Below are 18,141 nucleotides of genomic sequence, written 5' to 3' on the forward strand. Positions count from 1 at the left end.
CTCTTTACCAGCCTGGTAACCACCAGAGCTTTGTTCCTCTTTACCAGCCTGTAAACCGGCAGAGCTTTGTTCCTCTTTACCAGCCTGGTAACCACCAGAGCTTTGTTCCTCTTTACCAGCCTCCTGTAAACCGTTAGAGCTTTGTTCCTCTTTACCAGCCTGTAAACCAGAGCTTTGTTCCTCTTTACCAGCCTCCTGTAAACCATTAGAGCTTTGTTCCTCTTTACCAGCCTGTAAACCAGAGCTTTGTTCCTCTTTACCAGCCTGTAAACCGTTAGAGCTTTGTTCCTCTTTACCAGCCTGTAAACCAGAGCTTTGTTCCTCTTTACCAGCCTGTAAACCAGAGCTTTGTTCCTCTTTACCAGCCTGTAAACCAGAGTTTTGTTCCTCATTACCAGCCTGTAAACCAGAGCTTTGTTCCTCTTTACCAGCCTGTAAACCGTTAGAGCTTTGTTCCTCTTTACCAGCCTGTAAACCAGAGCTTTGTTCCTCTTTACCAGCCTGTAAACCAGAGTTTTGTTCCTCATTACCAGCCTGTAAACCAGAGTTTTGTTCCTCTTTACCAGCCTGTAAACCAGAGTTTTGTTCCTCTTTACCAGCCTGTAAACCAGAGTTTTGTTCCTCTTTACCAGCCTGTAAACCGGCAGAGCTTTGTTCCTCTTTACCAGCCTGGTAACCACCAGAGCTTTGTTCCTCTTTACCAGCCTGTAAACCGGCAGAGCTTTGTTCCTCTTTACCAGCCTGGTAACCACCAGAGCTTTGTTCCTCTTTACCAGCCTCCTGTAAACCGTTAGAGCTTTGTTCCTCTTTACCAGCCTGTAAACCAGAGCTTTGTTCCTCTTTACCAGCCTCCTGTAAACCGTTAGAGCTTTGTTCCTCTTTACCAGCCTGTAAACCAGAGCTTTGTTCCTCTTTACCAGCCTGTAAACCGTTAGAGCTTTGTTCCTCTTTACCAGCCTGTAAACCAGAGCTTTGTTCCTCTTTACCAGCCTGTAAACCAGAGCTTTGTTCCTCTTTACCAGCCTGTAAACCAGAGTTTTGTTCCTCATTACCAGCCTGTAAACCAGAGCTTTGTTCCTCTTTACCAGCCTGTAAACCGTTAGAGCTTTGTTCCTCTTTACCAGCCTGTAAACCAGAGTTTTGTTCCTCTTTACCAGCCTGTAAACCAGAGTTTTGTTCCTCTTTACCAGCCTGTAAACCAGAGTTTTGTTCCTCTTTACCAGCCTGTAAACCACCAGAGCTTTGTTCCTCTTTACCAGCCTGTGAACCACCAGAGCTTTGTTCCTCTTTGCCAGCCTGTAAACCAGAGCTTTGTTCCTCTTTACCAGCCTGTAAACCAGAGTTTTGTTCCTCTTTACCAGCCTGTAAACCAGAGCTTTGTTCCTCTTTACCAGCCTGTAAACCAGAGTTTTGTTCCTCTTTACCAGCCTGTAAACCACCAGAGCTTTGTTCCTCTTTGCCAGCCTGTAAACCAGAGCTTTGTTCCTCTTTACCAGCCTGTAAACCAGCAGAGCTTTGTTCCTCTTTACCAGCCTGTAAACCGGGAGAGCTTTGTTCCTCTTTACCAGCCTGTAAACCAGAGCTTTGTTCCTTTTTACCAGCCTGTGAACCACCAGAGCTTTGTTCCTCTTTACCAGCCTGTAAACCAGAGCTTTGTTCCTCTTTACCAGCCTCCTGTTAACCGTTAGAGCTTTGTTCCTCTTTACCAGCCTGTAAACCAGAGCTTTGTTCCTCTTTACCAGCCTGTAAACCGTTAGAGCTTTGTTCCTCTTTACCAGCCTGTAAACCAGAGCTTTGTTCCTCTTTACCAGCCTGTAAACCAGAGCTTTGTTCCTCTTTACCAGCCTGTAAACCAGAGTTTTGTTCCTCTTTACCAGCCTGTAAACCAGAGCTTTGTTCCTCTTTACCAGCCTGTAAACCACCAGAGCTTTGTTCCTCTTTACCAGCCTGTGAACCACCAGAGCTTTGTTCCTCTTTACCAGCCTGTAAACCAGAGTTTTGTTCCTCTTTACCAGCCTGTAAACCAGAGCTTTGTTCCTCTTTACCAGCCTGTAAACCAGAGTTTTGTTCCTCTTTACCAGCCTGTAAACCACCAGAGCTTTGTTCCTCTTTACCAGCCTGTAAACCGGGAGAGCTTTGTTCCTCTTTACCAGCCTGTAAACCAGAACTTTGTTCCTTTTTACCAGCCTGTGAACCACCAGAGCTTTGTTCCTCTTTACCAGCCTGTAAACCGGCAGAGCTTTGTTCCTCTTTACCAGCCTGGTAACCACCAGAGCTTTGTTCCTCTTTACCAGCCTCCTGTAAACCGTTAGAGCTTTGTTCCTCTTTACCAGCCTGTAAACCAGAGCTTTGTTCCTCTTTACCAGCCTCCTGTAAACCGTTAGAGCTTTGTTCCTCTTTACCAGCCTGTAAACCAGAGCTTTGTTCCTCTTTACCAGCCTGTAAACCGTTAGAGCTTTGTTCCTCTTTACCAGCCTGTAAACCAGAGCTTTGTTCCTCTTTACCAGCCTGTAAACCAGAGCTTTGTTCCTCTTTACCAGCCTGTAAACCAGAGCTTTGTTCCTCTTTACCAGCCTGTAAACCAGAGCTTTGTTCCTCTTTACCAGCCTGTAAACCGTTAGAGCTTTGTTCCTCTTTACCAGCCTGTAAACCAGAGCTTTGTTCCTCTTTACCAGTCTGTAAACCGGCAGAGCTTTGTTCCTCTTTACCAGCCTGTAAACCAGAGCTTTGTTCCTCTTTACCAGCCTGTAAACCAGAGCTTTGTTCCTCTTTACCAGCCTGTAAACCAGAGTTTTGTTCCTCTTTACCAGCCTGTAAACCAGAGTTTTGTTCCTCTTTACCAGCCTGTAAACCAGAGTTTTGTTCCTCTTTACCAGCCTGTAAACCAGAGTTTTGTTCCTCTTTACCAGCCTGTAAACCACCAGAGCTTTGTTCCTCTTTACCAGCCTGTGAACCACCAGAGCTTTGTTCCTCTTTGCCAGCCTGTAAACCAGAGCTTTGTTCCTCTTTACCAGCCTGTAAACCAGAGTTTTGTTCCTCTTTACCAGCCTGTAAACCAGAGCTTTGTTCCTCTTTACCAGCCTGTAAACCAGAGTTTTGTTCCTCTTTACCAGCCTGTAAACCACCAGAGCTTTGTTCCTCTTTGCCAGCCTGTAAACCAGAGCTTTGTTCCTCTTTACCAGCCTGTAAACCAGCAGAGCTTTGTTCCTCTTTACCAGCCTGTAAACCGGGAGAGCTTTGTTCCTCTTTACCAGCCTGTAAACCAGAGCTTTGTTCCTTTTTACCAGCCTGTGAACCACCAGAGCTTTGTTCCTCTTTACCAGCCTGTAAACCAGAGCTTTGTTCCTCTTTACCAGCCTCCTGTTAACCGTTAGAGCTTTGTTCCTCTTTACCAGCCTGTAAACCAGAGCTTTGTTCCTCTTTACCAGCCTGTAAACCGTTAGAGCTTTGTTCCTCTTTACCAGCCTGTAAACCAGAGCTTTGTTCCTCTTTACCAGCCTGTAAACCAGAGCTTTGTTCCTCTTTACCAGCCTGTAAACCAGAGTTTTGTTCCTCTTTACCAGCCTGTAAACCAGAGCTTTGTTCCTCTTTACCAGCCTGTAAACCACCAGAGCTTTGTTCCTCTTTACCAGCCTGTGAACCACCAGAGCTTTGTTCCTCTTTACCAGCCTGTAAACCAGAGTTTTGTTCCTCTTTACCAGCCTGTAAACCAGAGCTTTGTTCCTCTTTACCAGCCTGTAAACCAGAGTTTTGTTCCTCTTTACCAGCCTGTAAACCACCAGAGCTTTGTTCCTCTTTACCAGCCTGTAAACCGGGAGAGCTTTGTTCCTCTTTACCAGCCTGTAAACCAGAACTTTGTTCCTTTTTACCAGCCTGTGAACCACCAGAGCTTTGTTCCTCTTTACCAGCCTGTAAACCGGCAGAGCTTTGTTCCTCTTTACCAGCCTGGTAACCACCAGAGCTTTGTTCCTCTTTACCAGCCTCCTGTAAACCGTTAGAGCTTTGTTCCTCTTTACCAGCCTGTAAACCAGAGCTTTGTTCCTCTTTACCAGCCTCCTGTAAACCGTTAGAGCTTTGTTCCTCTTTACCAGCCTGTAAACCAGAGCTTTGTTCCTCTTTACCAGCCTGTAAACCGTTAGAGCTTTGTTCCTCTTTACCAGCCTGTAAACCAGAGCTTTGTTCCTCTTTACCAGCCTGTAAACCAGAGCTTTGTTCCTCTTTACCAGCCTGTAAACCAGAGCTTTGTTCCTCTTTACCAGCCTGTAAACCAGAGCTTTGTTCCTCTTTACCAGCCTGTAAACCGTTAGAGCTTTGTTCCTCTTTACCAGCCTGTAAACCAGAGCTTTGTTCCTCTTTACCAGTCTGTAAACCGGCAGAGCTTTGTTCCTCTTTACCAGCCTGTAAACCAGAGCTTTGTTCCTCTTTACCAGCCTGTAAACCAGAGCTTTGTTCCTCTTTACCAGCCTGTAAACCAGAGTTTTGTTCCTCTTTACCAGCCTGTAAACCAGAGTTTTGTTCCTCTTTACCAGCCTGTAAACCAGAGTTTTGTTCCTCTTTACCAGCCTGTAAACCAGAGTTTTGTTCCTCTTTACCAGCCTGTAAACCACCAGAGCTTTGTTCCTCTTTACCAGCCTGTGAACCACCAGAGCTTTGTTCCTCTTTGCCAGCCTGTAAACCAGAGCTTTGTTCCTCTTTACCAGCCTGTAAACCAGAGTTTTGTTCCTCTTTACCAGCCTGTAAACCAGAGCTTTGTTCCTCTTTACCAGCCTGTAAACCAGAGTTTTGTTCCTCTTTACCAGCCTGTAAACCACCAGAGCTTTGTTCCTCTTTGCCAGCCTGTAAACCAGAGCTTTGTTCCTCTTTACCAGCCTGTAAACCAGCAGAGCTTTGTTCCTCTTTACCAGCCTGTAAACCGGGAGAGCTTTGTTCCTCTTTACCAGCCTGTAAACCAGAGCTTTGTTCCTTTTTACCAGCCTGTGAACCACCAGAGCTTTGTTCCTCTTTACCAGCCTGTAAACCAGAGCTTTGTTCCTCTTTACCAGCCTCCTGTTAACCGTTAGAGCTTTGTTCCTCTTTACCAGCCTGTAAACCAGAGCTTTGTTCCTCTTTACCAGCCTGTAAACCGTTAGAGCTTTGTTCCTCTTTACCAGCCTGTAAACCAGAGCTTTGTTCCTCTTTACCAGCCTGTAAACCAGAGCTTTGTTCCTCTTTACCAGCCTGTAAACCAGAGTTTTGTTCCTCTTTACCAGCCTGTAAACCAGAGCTTTGTTCCTCTTTACCAGCCTGTAAACCACCAGAGCTTTGTTCCTCTTTACCAGCCTGTGAACCACCAGAGCTTTGTTCCTCTTTACCAGCCTGTAAACCAGAGTTTTGTTCCTCTTTACCAGCCTGTAAACCAGAGCTTTGTTCCTCTTTACCAGCCTGTAAACCAGAGTTTTGTTCCTCTTTACCAGCCTGTAAACCACCAGAGCTTTGTTCCTCTTTACCAGCCTGTAAACCGGGAGAGCTTTGTTCCTCTTTACCAGCCTGTAAACCAGAACTTTGTTCCTTTTTACCAGCCTGTGAACCACCAGAGCTTTGTTCCTCTTTACCAGCCTGTAAACCGGCAGAGCTTTGTTCCTCTTTACCAGCCTGGTAACCACCAGAGCTTTGTTCCTCTTTACCAGCCTCCTGTAAACCGTTAGAGCTTTGTTCCTCTTTACCAGCCTGTAAACCAGAGCTTTGTTCCTCTTTACCAGCCTCCTGTAAACCGTTAGAGCTTTGTTCCTCTTTACCAGCCTGTAAACCAGAGCTTTGTTCCTCTTTACCAGCCTGTAAACCGTTAGAGCTTTGTTCCTCTTTACCAGCCTGTAAACCAGAGCTTTGTTCCTCTTTACCAGCCTGTAAACCAGAGCTTTGTTCCTCTTTACCAGCCTGTAAACCAGAGCTTTGTTCCTCTTTACCAGCCTGTAAACCAGAGCTTTGTTCCTCTTTACCAGCCTGTAAACCGTTAGAGCTTTGTTCCTCTTTACCAGCCTGTAAACCAGAGCTTTGTTCCTCTTTACCAGTCTGTAAACCGGCAGAGCTTTGTTCCTCTTTACCAGCCTGTAAACCAGAGCTTTGTTCCTCTTTACCAGCCTGTAAACCAGAGCTTTGTTCCTCTTTACCAGCCTGTAAACCAGAGCTTTGTTCCTCTTTACCAGCCTGTAAACCACCAGAGCTTTGTTCCTCTTTACCAGCCTGTGAACCACCAGAGCTTTGTTCCTCTTTACCAGCCTGTAAACCACCAGAGCTTTGTTCCTCTTTACCAGCCTGTAAACCAGAGCTTTGTTCCTCTTTTCCAGCCTGTAACCAGTGGCAGCTGTTTTTTTGGGGGGAGGGGTAAGCTGAAGCCGGACCTCAGGGAAACCAACATAAAAATCCCAAAACAACAGAACACACTAATGTTACTAAACACCAGCCAGTAGCACCACTACCTCCTTTCCTTTAAAGACTCTGGTTAAAGTCGGTCATCTCAGTCACCAGCTTTTTCTCCAATGACAGCACGACTACAGTGTCTCAGCCTGTGTGAAACCAGGGTGTGGGACTCTGTGTGTAGATGTAAACCAGGGTGTGGGACTCTGTGTGTAGATGTAAACCAGGGTGTGGGAATCTGTGTGTAGATATAAACCAGGGTGTGGGACTCTGTGTGTAGATGTAAACCAGGGTGTGGGACTCTGTGTGTAGATGTAAACCAGGGTGTGGGACTCTGTGTGTAGATGTAAACCAGGGTGTGGGACTCTGTGTGTAGATGTAAACCAGGGTGTGGGAATCTGTGTGTAGATGTAAACCAGGGTGTGGGACTCTGTGTGTAGATGTAAACCAGGGTGTGGGAATCTGTGTGTAGATGTAAACCAGGGTGTGGGACTCTGTGTGTAGATGTAAACCAGGGTGTGGGACTCTGTGTGTAGATGTAAACCAGGGTGTGGGAATCTGTGTGTAGATGTAAACCAGGGTGTGGGACTCTGTGTGTAGATGTAAACCAGGGTGTGGGACTCTGTGTGTAGATGTAAACCAGGGTGTGGGACTCTGTGTGTAAACCAGGGTGTGGGACTCTGTGTGTAGATGTGTGCACACAGCTAGTGTCTGTTAGAAGCCTTCATCAACTCGATATTGATACATTTTCTCAGATGACACTCGTACATATACAACATTATCGGTACCGGATACTGGTTCCAGCCGATGACTCGCCTCATCTCTAGAAATAACAGAACCTCCCTCAGTTCTTCTCTAAGTTTCTGTCCCGCTGCCAGTCCAATAAGAAGCAGGAGTCACCGTGTGATGACGTCATGGTGGTGTGAGGTGAACTTGGAAGACATCGTCGAGAGTTGTCCAATCACATCAGATAAAGAAATGCAGAACAACGCGGATTAGCTGCCAATAAAAGAGGGTGGGTCTGAAAATCAGACACAACCAATAGAAGAGCAGCTTCAGGTCCCGTGGTTGACAAAAGTTTAAGTACTTCATTACATAACATCATTGTTCGGCGCCCGCAGCAGGAAATACATTATTTACACAGAAATGAACTGAATACAATCTGTAAATAGTTTTTATTGAATGATTACAGACTCACAGACTACCAGGTGACTTTTACCAGAAAACTATTATTATGTAATGAATTTATGTTTTAGTAGAAGTAGTAATATTTTTCTCTCAATGTTGGAGGGGGTGGAGCCTCAGCACCCCGTATTAACTAACTGCCATGGCTGTAAACTATAAACTAATCTAATCATGACTCCTCTCCAGATCTGAATGCATATCGCTACCAAAACAGAAACTAATTACGCATTCCTAAAATAAACCCAAGGATACCGGAAGAGGTTATTTTTTTTCTTGTTCTTGTGACAGTCAGATGGTTTGATCTATTTTGTAGTTTGGATCTTTTTCCCAGGGTGAGTCATGATATTGCTCGGAGCAGACAGAGGTTAAGTGCTGTGCTGGGTGAGGACCTGTCCAACAGCTGCTAACAGGGGAAATCACTAAGTCTACCAGGAAGAAATGGTGAAGCACTGCTGGTGACATAATAATTAATTTGACGTTGACACATTTGTGAAATCAGGACACATCCTACAACCGCTATTTACTTTTTCACTGTAGAAATAATGTCTTTATGTGACATTTAGCTTGTGAAATCAGACAGTCCCTTTGAGTATTTTCATCAACTCTACAAACTTAATATGGAGTCACCTCTTTACTTCTGTAGAAGCAGCCGGATATTTGTAAACCCATTTATCATGAAGGGGAATTTCTCTGACAAATCTCTCTCCGCTCTGCGTGCATACGTCTGCAGACTGAATACACAAACGGGCCACATGTTCCCTCCCTCCTCTTTAGCCGTAGTCATTTGTGCCAATGTCAAAAGTGATAAATGGGTTACGTGGCGCCTATGAGAGAAAGAAGTACATTTTTATAATGTATTAAACAGGAGTGAGAGGGCAGGCAGGCGGGGAGGGATGGAGGGCTGGAGGACGGGAGCGTGGCTGGAAAGTGGGCTGTCATGCTGCAGTGCCGTGCTGTAGGCAGGGGACCTCTGTCACACACAGTTTGAGCCCCTCTTCACATCTTTACTGGCACTCCGTCTGTATTTCCCTCAGATATCCAGCCATCGCCCCCCCAGAGCTCCAAGCCATCCAGCAAGGATGGCAAGCTGGCAGACACAATATCCAGTGACTGCTCTGTCAAACGCATCATATGGCCCTCGACTCTGTGTGTGTTGGAGTGTCATCTTCTGCTTGCTTTGTGAGGGCCAGTTTAGACCTTCACACCAGGGTCTTTTCTTTTAATTAATTTTGATGTTTACTGGGTGATTTAATGATACGAACAGAATGTATACTTATTTATAATGTTTCTTGGCAGAACCAACCATCAACCAGCAGTGAGGTCATCGTTGGTTTGTGAACATTATGAAGCCTCCAGTTCAGATTCTGTCCGTCACTATCTTGTTAGTTCGGAGCGGTTTGGAGCAGGAAGTGACCATATTTGGACGAGCTGGGGGAGGAGCCAGCGGTGGATCTGACTGATATGATTGGAAACCTAACGATACTATGTCCCACCCACCGATAGCTGTAACCTAACTGCACCACAGGCCTGTCAATCAAACCGACACGCCCCCAAAAACAGGTCTTCTTGAATCTTCTTTTCTAATGAATGAGGGATTATTTTCAGATGGACCTCCAGAAAACTAATAAGAAGGAGTGACTTTAGCTAACAACACCGAGATAACTGATGGACACATTTTATTCACTTTGGATTTGATGAGAGAAGTTGAATGGGAGTCTATGGAGCCGGAGGCTTTTTGGAGCCGACCTCTAGTGGCACTCGCTGGTATTGCAGCTTAAGGCACTTCTGCATCGGTCTAATTTTTCAAACCTGAAGCTACGAACACTTTTTGTATACAGTCTGTGGTCAGAACACACTTCTTCCCAAATATCAGATACATTTTATTAAAACTTTGGCACATTTCTGTCACAAAAAAATCAGTCAACAGAAGAGTGTGAATCTGATCAATGTCACATAATCTGCACAGTTATACAATTTATTCACCTTTCGCAATTAAAAGGGAAGTGTATGACAGTGTGTGTGTGTGTTAGTGTGCTGGTACAGCACTAAATAATAAGATACAAATAAATAGTTCTGGTACTCCTCACTGTCATGAACTGGATCAAGGTCCAGATTAAGGGAGACCACACAAATTGAGAATTATTATCAATTTAATGTATTTAACTTTAACATAAGCCGAGCTAAAGTATAGTGTCAGGTGAGGCTCAAACTATGGACACGCCTTCTCTACCCTGATGTCCTGTAGAAACAAAGAAACGCTACAAGGAGCCAGCAACAATAGGGGAGGTGCCATCACACTTACTCTTTAGGACATCCTTTTCAGTTGGTCTAAAATGGGCTCTTGCGATTGCAGGATGATTTGCAAAACATTATTTGCGGGAGCTTGCAATTTTTTTTAATTCACGTGATTTTTCTGCAAAACATTGTCACCAGAATATGTGCTGAAAGTATTAACAACATAAAGTAAATATTTTCAAAACAAAACTCATCTTATTAACAACAATAACTCCTCATTTACAGTCAGAAAGGCTCTGCTCCTGTTTTCATCACCAAATAAAACTCCGGAGGAAACCAAAACAAGAGGAAAAACAGGAAGTGACGGTGTTTGTGGGAAATGTGGCCTTCAGAAAAATGTGTATAATTAAATTATTTTTATCAAAGAAAGTGATTACATATTCCTGTATGTTGAAATAGTTTTATGCACATGTCAGCTAAATGAAATGTAATGTCACAGACTGTCTGTTCTGGAAAGATACACAGCTTCGTGGAGGTTTTAGTACGTTTGAGCCTCATGGTTCTCAAAGTTCGATAAAAGATACAAGATTTCTGTGATGTGCAGCGTAAATATTATCAAAGGAATTGATAACATATCTTTGTTTATTAGAAGAAAAATCCCTTTTTTTTTTACCTCGACGAGCAATTTTCTAATTTCCACAACTTTACCACAAATAACTTTCTCAAAAGTGTGCAAATTACATTGCAATTTTTGAGAAAATCATCTGCAAAATCAACAATTTCTGTTTGCAACAATCACAAAACATCTTGGAGGGACTGACTTCTGTCTTCTTTAATCATTTCTGCTAGCATGCACAGTAAAAACCGTCAAAAGTAAGTGATGTCACTTATCATCATTCCCTGTTTGTTTGCCTACAGAGAAGCCAGACGCTGCCTACCTGAATTATTTCACTCCAGTTCATGAGTCTTTTAGTTCACTGCCAAGTGCACATAAACATTTCAATCCAAACTCCTCTCCTGTGTTGAAACGAGTCAAGATACCTGATTCGGTCAGAAGAAATCCATCGAAGCTCAGTTATTTTCTGAGTTCTCACCTCACCTCACGTCCTCTCTGTTCCTCTGTACACAAAGAGAGAGTCTTTTAGTAAGTGTCTCTATGTGCGTAACATGATTGTTAGCCATAACTCCCCCTCGCAACCTCCGCTCTCCGATTGGCTTAGAGTGAAACCGAAATCACTCACGTGTACTTCTATCCTTGTAAGGACTGTTATAGACAGGATTTATTTGACCACACATTTAAACCTTTTTCCACCATTCACGCTTCAACAAAGTCTCAACCCTCAAACAGCTGTCAACCGGCCAAATTGTCCTCATAAATATACACTAACTGGTACACACACACAGCCACAGGGGTGGGAACAGACTGAAGAGACAGAAATACAAATGGACTCTGTAATTATCTTAATGTCACTCCAAGTGACCACCTCATTAACCGTTTGACATTAACGGAGCATTGCAGCGACTTTTTCATGAAATTACAGGTCAATTATCTTTAAATGATCCAACAAGGAGAAGTTAGGACAGAATAACAGAACACCTTAAAGAATATGAAATACATCACAAACCATCCCATCTGTTGGTGCAGCAGATGAACTGGAATGACTTCAGATTAAACTCTGAAATGAATTTATTGATGCTACCCAGAAGATGCATCCTTAAGATCATCATGTCCTCATTACATCTCATCTGAAGCTCAGTTTTTTATTTATAATCTTAAAGGGCAGAAAAATGTGACGAATTCTTGTCCCCTGCAGGAAGATCCTTTTTTTTACGTGACATGCAGATGTTCCCATAAAACTACACATTTTCAAAACTCAATTTATGTGTGTGAATGATGTGTTTTGTGTTTGCGTGTGAATGTTGCACTTGGATTCTGAGATATGACAACTAAAAACTAAAACATACACACATACATACACACACACACTTGTGTTGAGTGGTTTCCTCTCGGAGAAGAGCTTCAGCATGTGTGTGTCTGTGTGGCCCCCATTCAGCTCGGATCCACTTTACACTCCAATTATTCCTTGAGAGCCTGATTGGGGGAATTTGACATAAAATAGATACTTTATACTAATTTCAGTCTTTGAGTGTACATATTGTACATGCACAACATGTACTTTATAATTTAGCTTGTATAGAGGACTGACCTGGTGGGCTCACAGACTTGTTTCCATCATGCTGTATTAGTGCTGGAGAATGGTCTGACTGCACTCATATATTATTTAGCTATTTCTAAAAGAAAAATGCCCTGTTTGTGTTTCTTGGATCAATCACAGTTGCAAATAGTATGACTGTGAAGTTTTAGTTTTGCAGGTGGCTGCCAGCCCAGGTATTACAAATGTTAAATCCCCACCAAAGACAGAAAATAACCCAATATGCCTGCCTTATTGTATGACCCAGGTCTTTATCAAAACTTTCCATTTTCCGTGTGTACGTTGCTGTTGGAAGGTTGTTGTTGGTGTTGCCCAAAGCAATGGGGATTAAGACAGTTACACACAAAAAGCGAAATGGGAGGAAAATGTTGAATGAGGTATTCAACAGGTTTAAGCCACCATCAGGGGACTCAGACAACAGGATGAGCTATGGTACACCTGCTACAATCAGGTGAACCATAGTGTATGACATTTATGTAAAAAAGAGATGAATGTACCTTAAAGTTACAAATTGAATACATAGACTGTTTATAAAAGTGTTCGTAGCTTCCAGGTCTGAAAAATTAGGTTGATGCTTTAAGCTGCAATACCAGCGAGTGCTACTAGAGGTCGGCTCCAAAACCCCTCCGGTTCCATAGACTCCCATTCAACTTCTCTCATCAAATACAAAGTCAATAAAATGTCTCCACCAGTTATCTCAGTGTTGTTAGCTAAATCCACTCCTTTGTATTAGTTTTCTGGAGGGCCATCTAAAAATAATCCGTTATTAATTACAAAATAAGCTTCAAAAATACCTGGTTTTGGGGGCGTGTGGTGCAGTCAGGTTACAGTCATTACAGTAATCACTAAAAGCAAATATTTTGATCCCAAAAGGCAGATAGAGTGAATCAATGTCCTGAAACCTACCTGTTGATTGGTTTGTTGGTTTTATGTTTTCCACCCTGCATGTGAAGACAATTTATAACCTGAACAATCAAACTTCATGCATAAAGTTTGCAACTGCTCACAATGACTTTCCCCTGATTTCAGTTTGTTCTTCCTCCTGTCCAGATGTTTATACAGAAGCCTGTTAGCTTGAAAATGAAGTCTGCACACCAGCATGTTTTGATTCAGAGAACAGCCTTTAGATCACATATATGTAAACCATGTCCTTCTTTAGGTATACATATGTTCCTCCAGTTACATCACCAACAAGACAAACTCAAACTCATGCTGTCCTCCAGATGTTGTACTTGTGTACTAACTCTCACTATTCTGAGTGCAACAGTGTGTTCACACTGTCAGTACAGAAACATGCAGTACACTACAAGTACCAGGATGATGAACTCAACACTCTAAAAAAGAAGTGTGAAACTCTGGACACTTTCCACCGTAAAAGGTCGCCATCTTGGTGACCTAGAGGAAGGGGCAGGGCAAAGACTCACCAATATCAGGATCATGTTTGAATGCAGTCATGTCAACGAGTTTCAAACAGATTGGATGTTTTCCATCTGTAGCTCCTCTTCAAGTTTATCTCTTTTTTTCTGCCTTTTCCTAGAGAGAAAGAAGATAACTCTGACTGTTGGAAACCAGCTGAGCTACAAGAAGATTTACAATGTTGTTGGATACCTGAAAGGAAGGAGGAACCCAGGTTTGTACCAATGCTCTGAATTTTTCTCTTAAAAAAGTATCGGTACAAATACTCAGCCTGAGCTCTTTATTCCTGAAGCTACTTATTACAAACCAGTAATAAGTTTGGCACCTACTACAGTAGTTTATTCATCTGTCTCTGGTCTGCAATGTTCTCAGGGTTAGCAGAAAAGGCTCTAATTGCCGGTTTAGGCCCACATTATTCTGCTCTGCAGTAAAACCGTGTACTTGCTCACTTTCCCAAACTCTGGCTGTTTGAACAGATGCTCACTCCATCTTGGTCTAGCTTAGGAAAACCTCTGAGAACATTTGGTAGGCGACCAGCAAAGACTCCAGAAAACTACTGCTCAAAGCCAAGAAGGCCAGTGTTCGGTATATGAATGGCGAAGTCAAACTTGTGAGTTATTGTATTAAGACAACAAGAGTTTGTCTTAAAACAAGTGGTTTTTTTTTTTTTAAAGATTTTGGCCAGTGTTGAGGCTGTCTGTGTCAGATAGATAGATAGATAGATAGATAGATAGATAGATAGATAGATAGATAGATAGATAGATAGATAGATAGATAGATAGATAGATAGATAGATAGATAGATAGATAGATAGATAGATAGATAGATAGATAGATAGATAGATAGATAGATAGATAGATAGATAGATAGATAGATAGATAGATAGATAGATAGATAGATAGATAGATAGATAGATAGTTAGTTAGTTAGTTGGTTACTTTATTAATCCCACAAGGGGAGTTGTTGTTTTTTTCCCACTACAGCAGCATTATAAGGACAGGAAGCAATAAAACAACAGTAACAAAAATATTAAATATAAAAATGCACATTATATACAATAAAATAGAATAATTAAATTAAATTAAATTAAAACTAACTAAACAATAGTGCAAGGATTTAAACAAACAAGAAAACAGACAACCAACGGTGTTATTGTTGTGTGATGGATTTTGCCAGAGGTGAGTTATTGTACAGTCTTATTGCAGTGGGCAGGAATGATCTCCTGTATCAGGAATGATCTCCTGTATCTGTCCTTGTGACAGCGGAGCTGGAGGAGTCTTTTGGAGAACGTCCTCCTCTGTCCCTGCAGCAGGTGGTGGAGAGGGTGGACAGGATTATCCAATATGGATAATAGTTTGTTCAGCGTCCTCCTCTCCACCACCTTTTCCAGGCTGTCCAGTCCAGATTGCAGCCGATGATGGAGCCGGCCTTCTTAACCAGTTTGTTAAGTCTGTTGGTGTCACCGGCTCCAATGCTGCTCCCCCAGCAGACCACAGTGAAGTACAATGCACTGGCCACAACAGATGGTAGAACATCTCCAACATCTCGCTGCACACATTGAAGGATCGAAGTTTCCTCAAGAAAAAGAGTCGACTCATCCCCTTCTTGTAGACAACGTTGATGTTGGTCTTCCAGTTCAGTCTGTTGTCATGGAGACACCAGGTACTTGTCCTCCTCAACCATGTCCACCTCCTCTCCCAGAACTCTCAGCGGTTGTGGAGCCGTCGTCTTCCTCCTGAAGTCGACCACCATCTCTCTGGTCTTGGCCACGTTCAGGAGCAGGTGATCAGTGTTGAGGCTGTCTGAGTGTGGACGTCTGTGTCTGTGTGGATGTCTGTGTGAGTGTGTGGATGTCCAGGACTGTGAGGTCAGATGTGGGGCAGTTGATGGAGGTGCTGCTGGCTCTTCTTCTGAAGCCAGTTGTTGACCTCATCGGTTGTGCGCTGTTGGTTTTAGTGAAACCACCTTTATTCTGTCACAAACTGTTTTGCTCGTCTATTTAAAAAAAAAAAAAAAAAAAAATTAAAACACTCTTTGGTTTACGTTGGTATATTGTTGTAAGTAATAAAAAAGAAAAAGGTTTAATCGAAAAAAAAAAAATAATAATTTAAATGAAGCAGCAAGACGTTCACTTTGAGTGTATTTTACTTTGTCAATGATATCTGCATGCTGATCCTGTAAGTTGTTGAAGTAGACGAGGTTCTAATCGTAGTTTGTGATGCACATTATACTGAAAGCGACGTAGACAACTGTGTGTGTGCCGGTGGAAATACATGCAGCATGGCTATTTATCACGCTTAAAGGGCCTGCTGATAGCGTTGACAACGTGAAGTACAACCAATGTAAATGTCATTCTGCTATTCAAAAGCATTTCAATAGAAAACAGCATTATATAGTATACTAACATTCATGTAGCTCCACATGAATGGGGGTGCTGGAGCGGACAGATTGTGCGTGTCTTTTTATATCTCCATACAATCGACACAAAAGTACCTTCATACAGTCCCTCCACATAAGAACTGCTGAAGTTCTGACAACCCCAGTGAGTCATCTCTCTGTGTTCATGCTCAGACCTCTGAACCGCTGGCTGCTGAACGTGAGAACGAAGGATGAACCAACTACAGCTGACTATATCAAGTTTAAAAAAAAATACTTTTTGCCTGCTCAATCCAAATAGAAATTTCTCCATAACCCATATTTTTTGTTCCAGTGTCTCACAAGCTCCTAATATCTGTTGGCAGACTATTACTGAGCACTAAAGAGGGATGGTCCTGGTGCTATGCATGTGTACAAGCCTTACATATCAATAAGTAATACACATCCACCTAAAACATGCAGATTCAGGAATTAAAGATTCTAAGAACAGATTCCAATTTAGTATAAAATGTACGTTAGTCCATCTGTTTTAGTTCACAAGAAAAAAGATGAGGATTTTTTTGCCCAGTGTAATTGACCCATAATGCTTCCTGACAGTTAAAGCACATAAATAAGAAAAGACTCTAAGCTCTTTATTTAAGATAACTGCAACATATTCATAATGACTTTAAATGAGCCATTAAAGCCCGCAGCTCAACTTCAGCTTTAGAAGTGTACAAAAATCCACAGCCCTTCTCTTTTGTGTCAACAATGAGGACACAGCCATCTTGTTTGGACAAACTTTATTGGAATTGTCAATACAAAGCAAGTGGGGCCTTCCTTCTTACATTCAGTCTGACAGTGGTGGTCATAGACTCTGAGGGTCTCCAGGCAAAGAAGCCCACCAGTACCTTCCTTCCCCGACCCTCCAACACCCTGCACACCTAAACATGGAGGCAGTTCAGTCAAAAAAGGCTTTCAGTCAATTGTGCTTGATCAGACGCCCTAATTATTTTATTAAAACATAATAATTAACACTATGCACACACACACATCTAAGCATTTGAACAGCAAAAAAGAAGCAACATGAACAATGTAACAACAAATATCAACTGACTGTAATGTTGTTAAAATTGTAACACATACTCTGAGACAGCGGTTGCACATGCTTTATACTTTAAAAACTGGACCTGCTAACACGCTGCAAGTGAGTCCATCAACATTTACACTGCTAAAACATTCAGGGTGGAAATTGTGATCGATAACTTTTCTCATACAAAACCAAATGTTACGTACTGAACTGATTGGGATGAATGCATGTGGCCTACAGTATACAAATGTTTGACAGTCATCCATACATATCAGTAAATGTTCTGTTTTACAAATCCTTCAACAAATGTAATCATTGTCTCTTATACTTCATGTTTATGCTCTACTACTCTACCTTACATATGGGCCCATGTGTCTTCTCATGGTCTCATTAGTCATCACTGGAATTACAGTAATTTGCTTGTGATCATTACAACATGGCTGTGTGCGTTGTGCAGAAGCATTGATGGACAAATGTAGCATCTTTAATATTTTTGTGAAGATTTTGCAGCATGCATGTGATTTGGAGGTCATTGCACCTCTTCTAAAAGCTCATGGATGCTTGAATCCTTTCATCACCGTTTCAATAGCTGAAGTCTGATCAGGATATTTATCAAAGCAAAGCAGTTGCGATCTGTTCTGCCATCACTTCAACTTGTTGTGGGTGTTATTAAGTATGCATTACTCATATTCTTCATCCCCATGGTCCAGTTTTGTTTCGAAGTAATCTGATTTATAGATAGTGCAAAAACGTATTTATCATCATTGGGATCTGCAGGTACAGTTTTGTATTCAAAACTGTCATTAAAACCCTTCAATATAAAATAAAATGTTGCTCTGTACCAGACCTGACATCCGGGTGCTGCGCTATCATGTCATTGTGGCAACAAGCTGATTTCTTACAAACTATTTTATTGCTGTATGTATAATGAGACTATCATGTGATGTGGTAACAGGAAAACAAATCAACACCTTCACTTGCATCTCATCTTCAAGAACATTTTAAACTTTTTAGAGAAAAAGAATCAGTGCTTCTTAAGGAAATTTTGACCACAGAATTTTGTTTATAAAAAAAACGTATTAGATGTTCACGAAGGAGCTGAATGAAACAAGTGTAATATGGTTGAGACACATGTAATACTGCTTTAGGGTTTATAAGCTTTGTCAAATTACAAAAAGGAACAAACAAAAAACAGGAAGTCCTCAGGGAAATATCTTCCTCTTCATCCTGTTTTACATTGTCATTCAGTAGAGT

At 42.2% G+C, this 18,141-nt stretch overlaps 1 protein-coding gene across 1 annotated transcript in view; it reads left to right on the plus strand.

The window, feature by feature from the left end:
* Positions 1 to 18,141, plus strand: part of LOC138215397 (inactive N-acetylated-alpha-linked acidic dipeptidase-like protein 2) — a 471,279-nt gene that overhangs the window by 274,133 nt on the left and 179,005 nt on the right. Inside the window, exon 10 of the mRNA XM_069177518.1 lies at positions 13,564 to 13,656. Coding sequence (XP_069033619.1) covers positions 13,564 to 13,656 — 93 coding nt within the window. The remainder of the gene's footprint in view (positions 1 to 13,563; positions 13,657 to 18,141) is intronic.

This window comes from Embiotoca jacksoni, unplaced genomic scaffold (assembly GCF_022577435.1).
Source record: "Embiotoca jacksoni isolate LCO1_2020_lvr unplaced genomic scaffold, fEmbJac1.0.p SCAF_74, whole genome shotgun sequence".
In the NCBI taxonomy this organism is placed as follows: Eukaryota; Metazoa; Chordata; class Actinopteri; family Embiotocidae; genus Embiotoca; species Embiotoca jacksoni.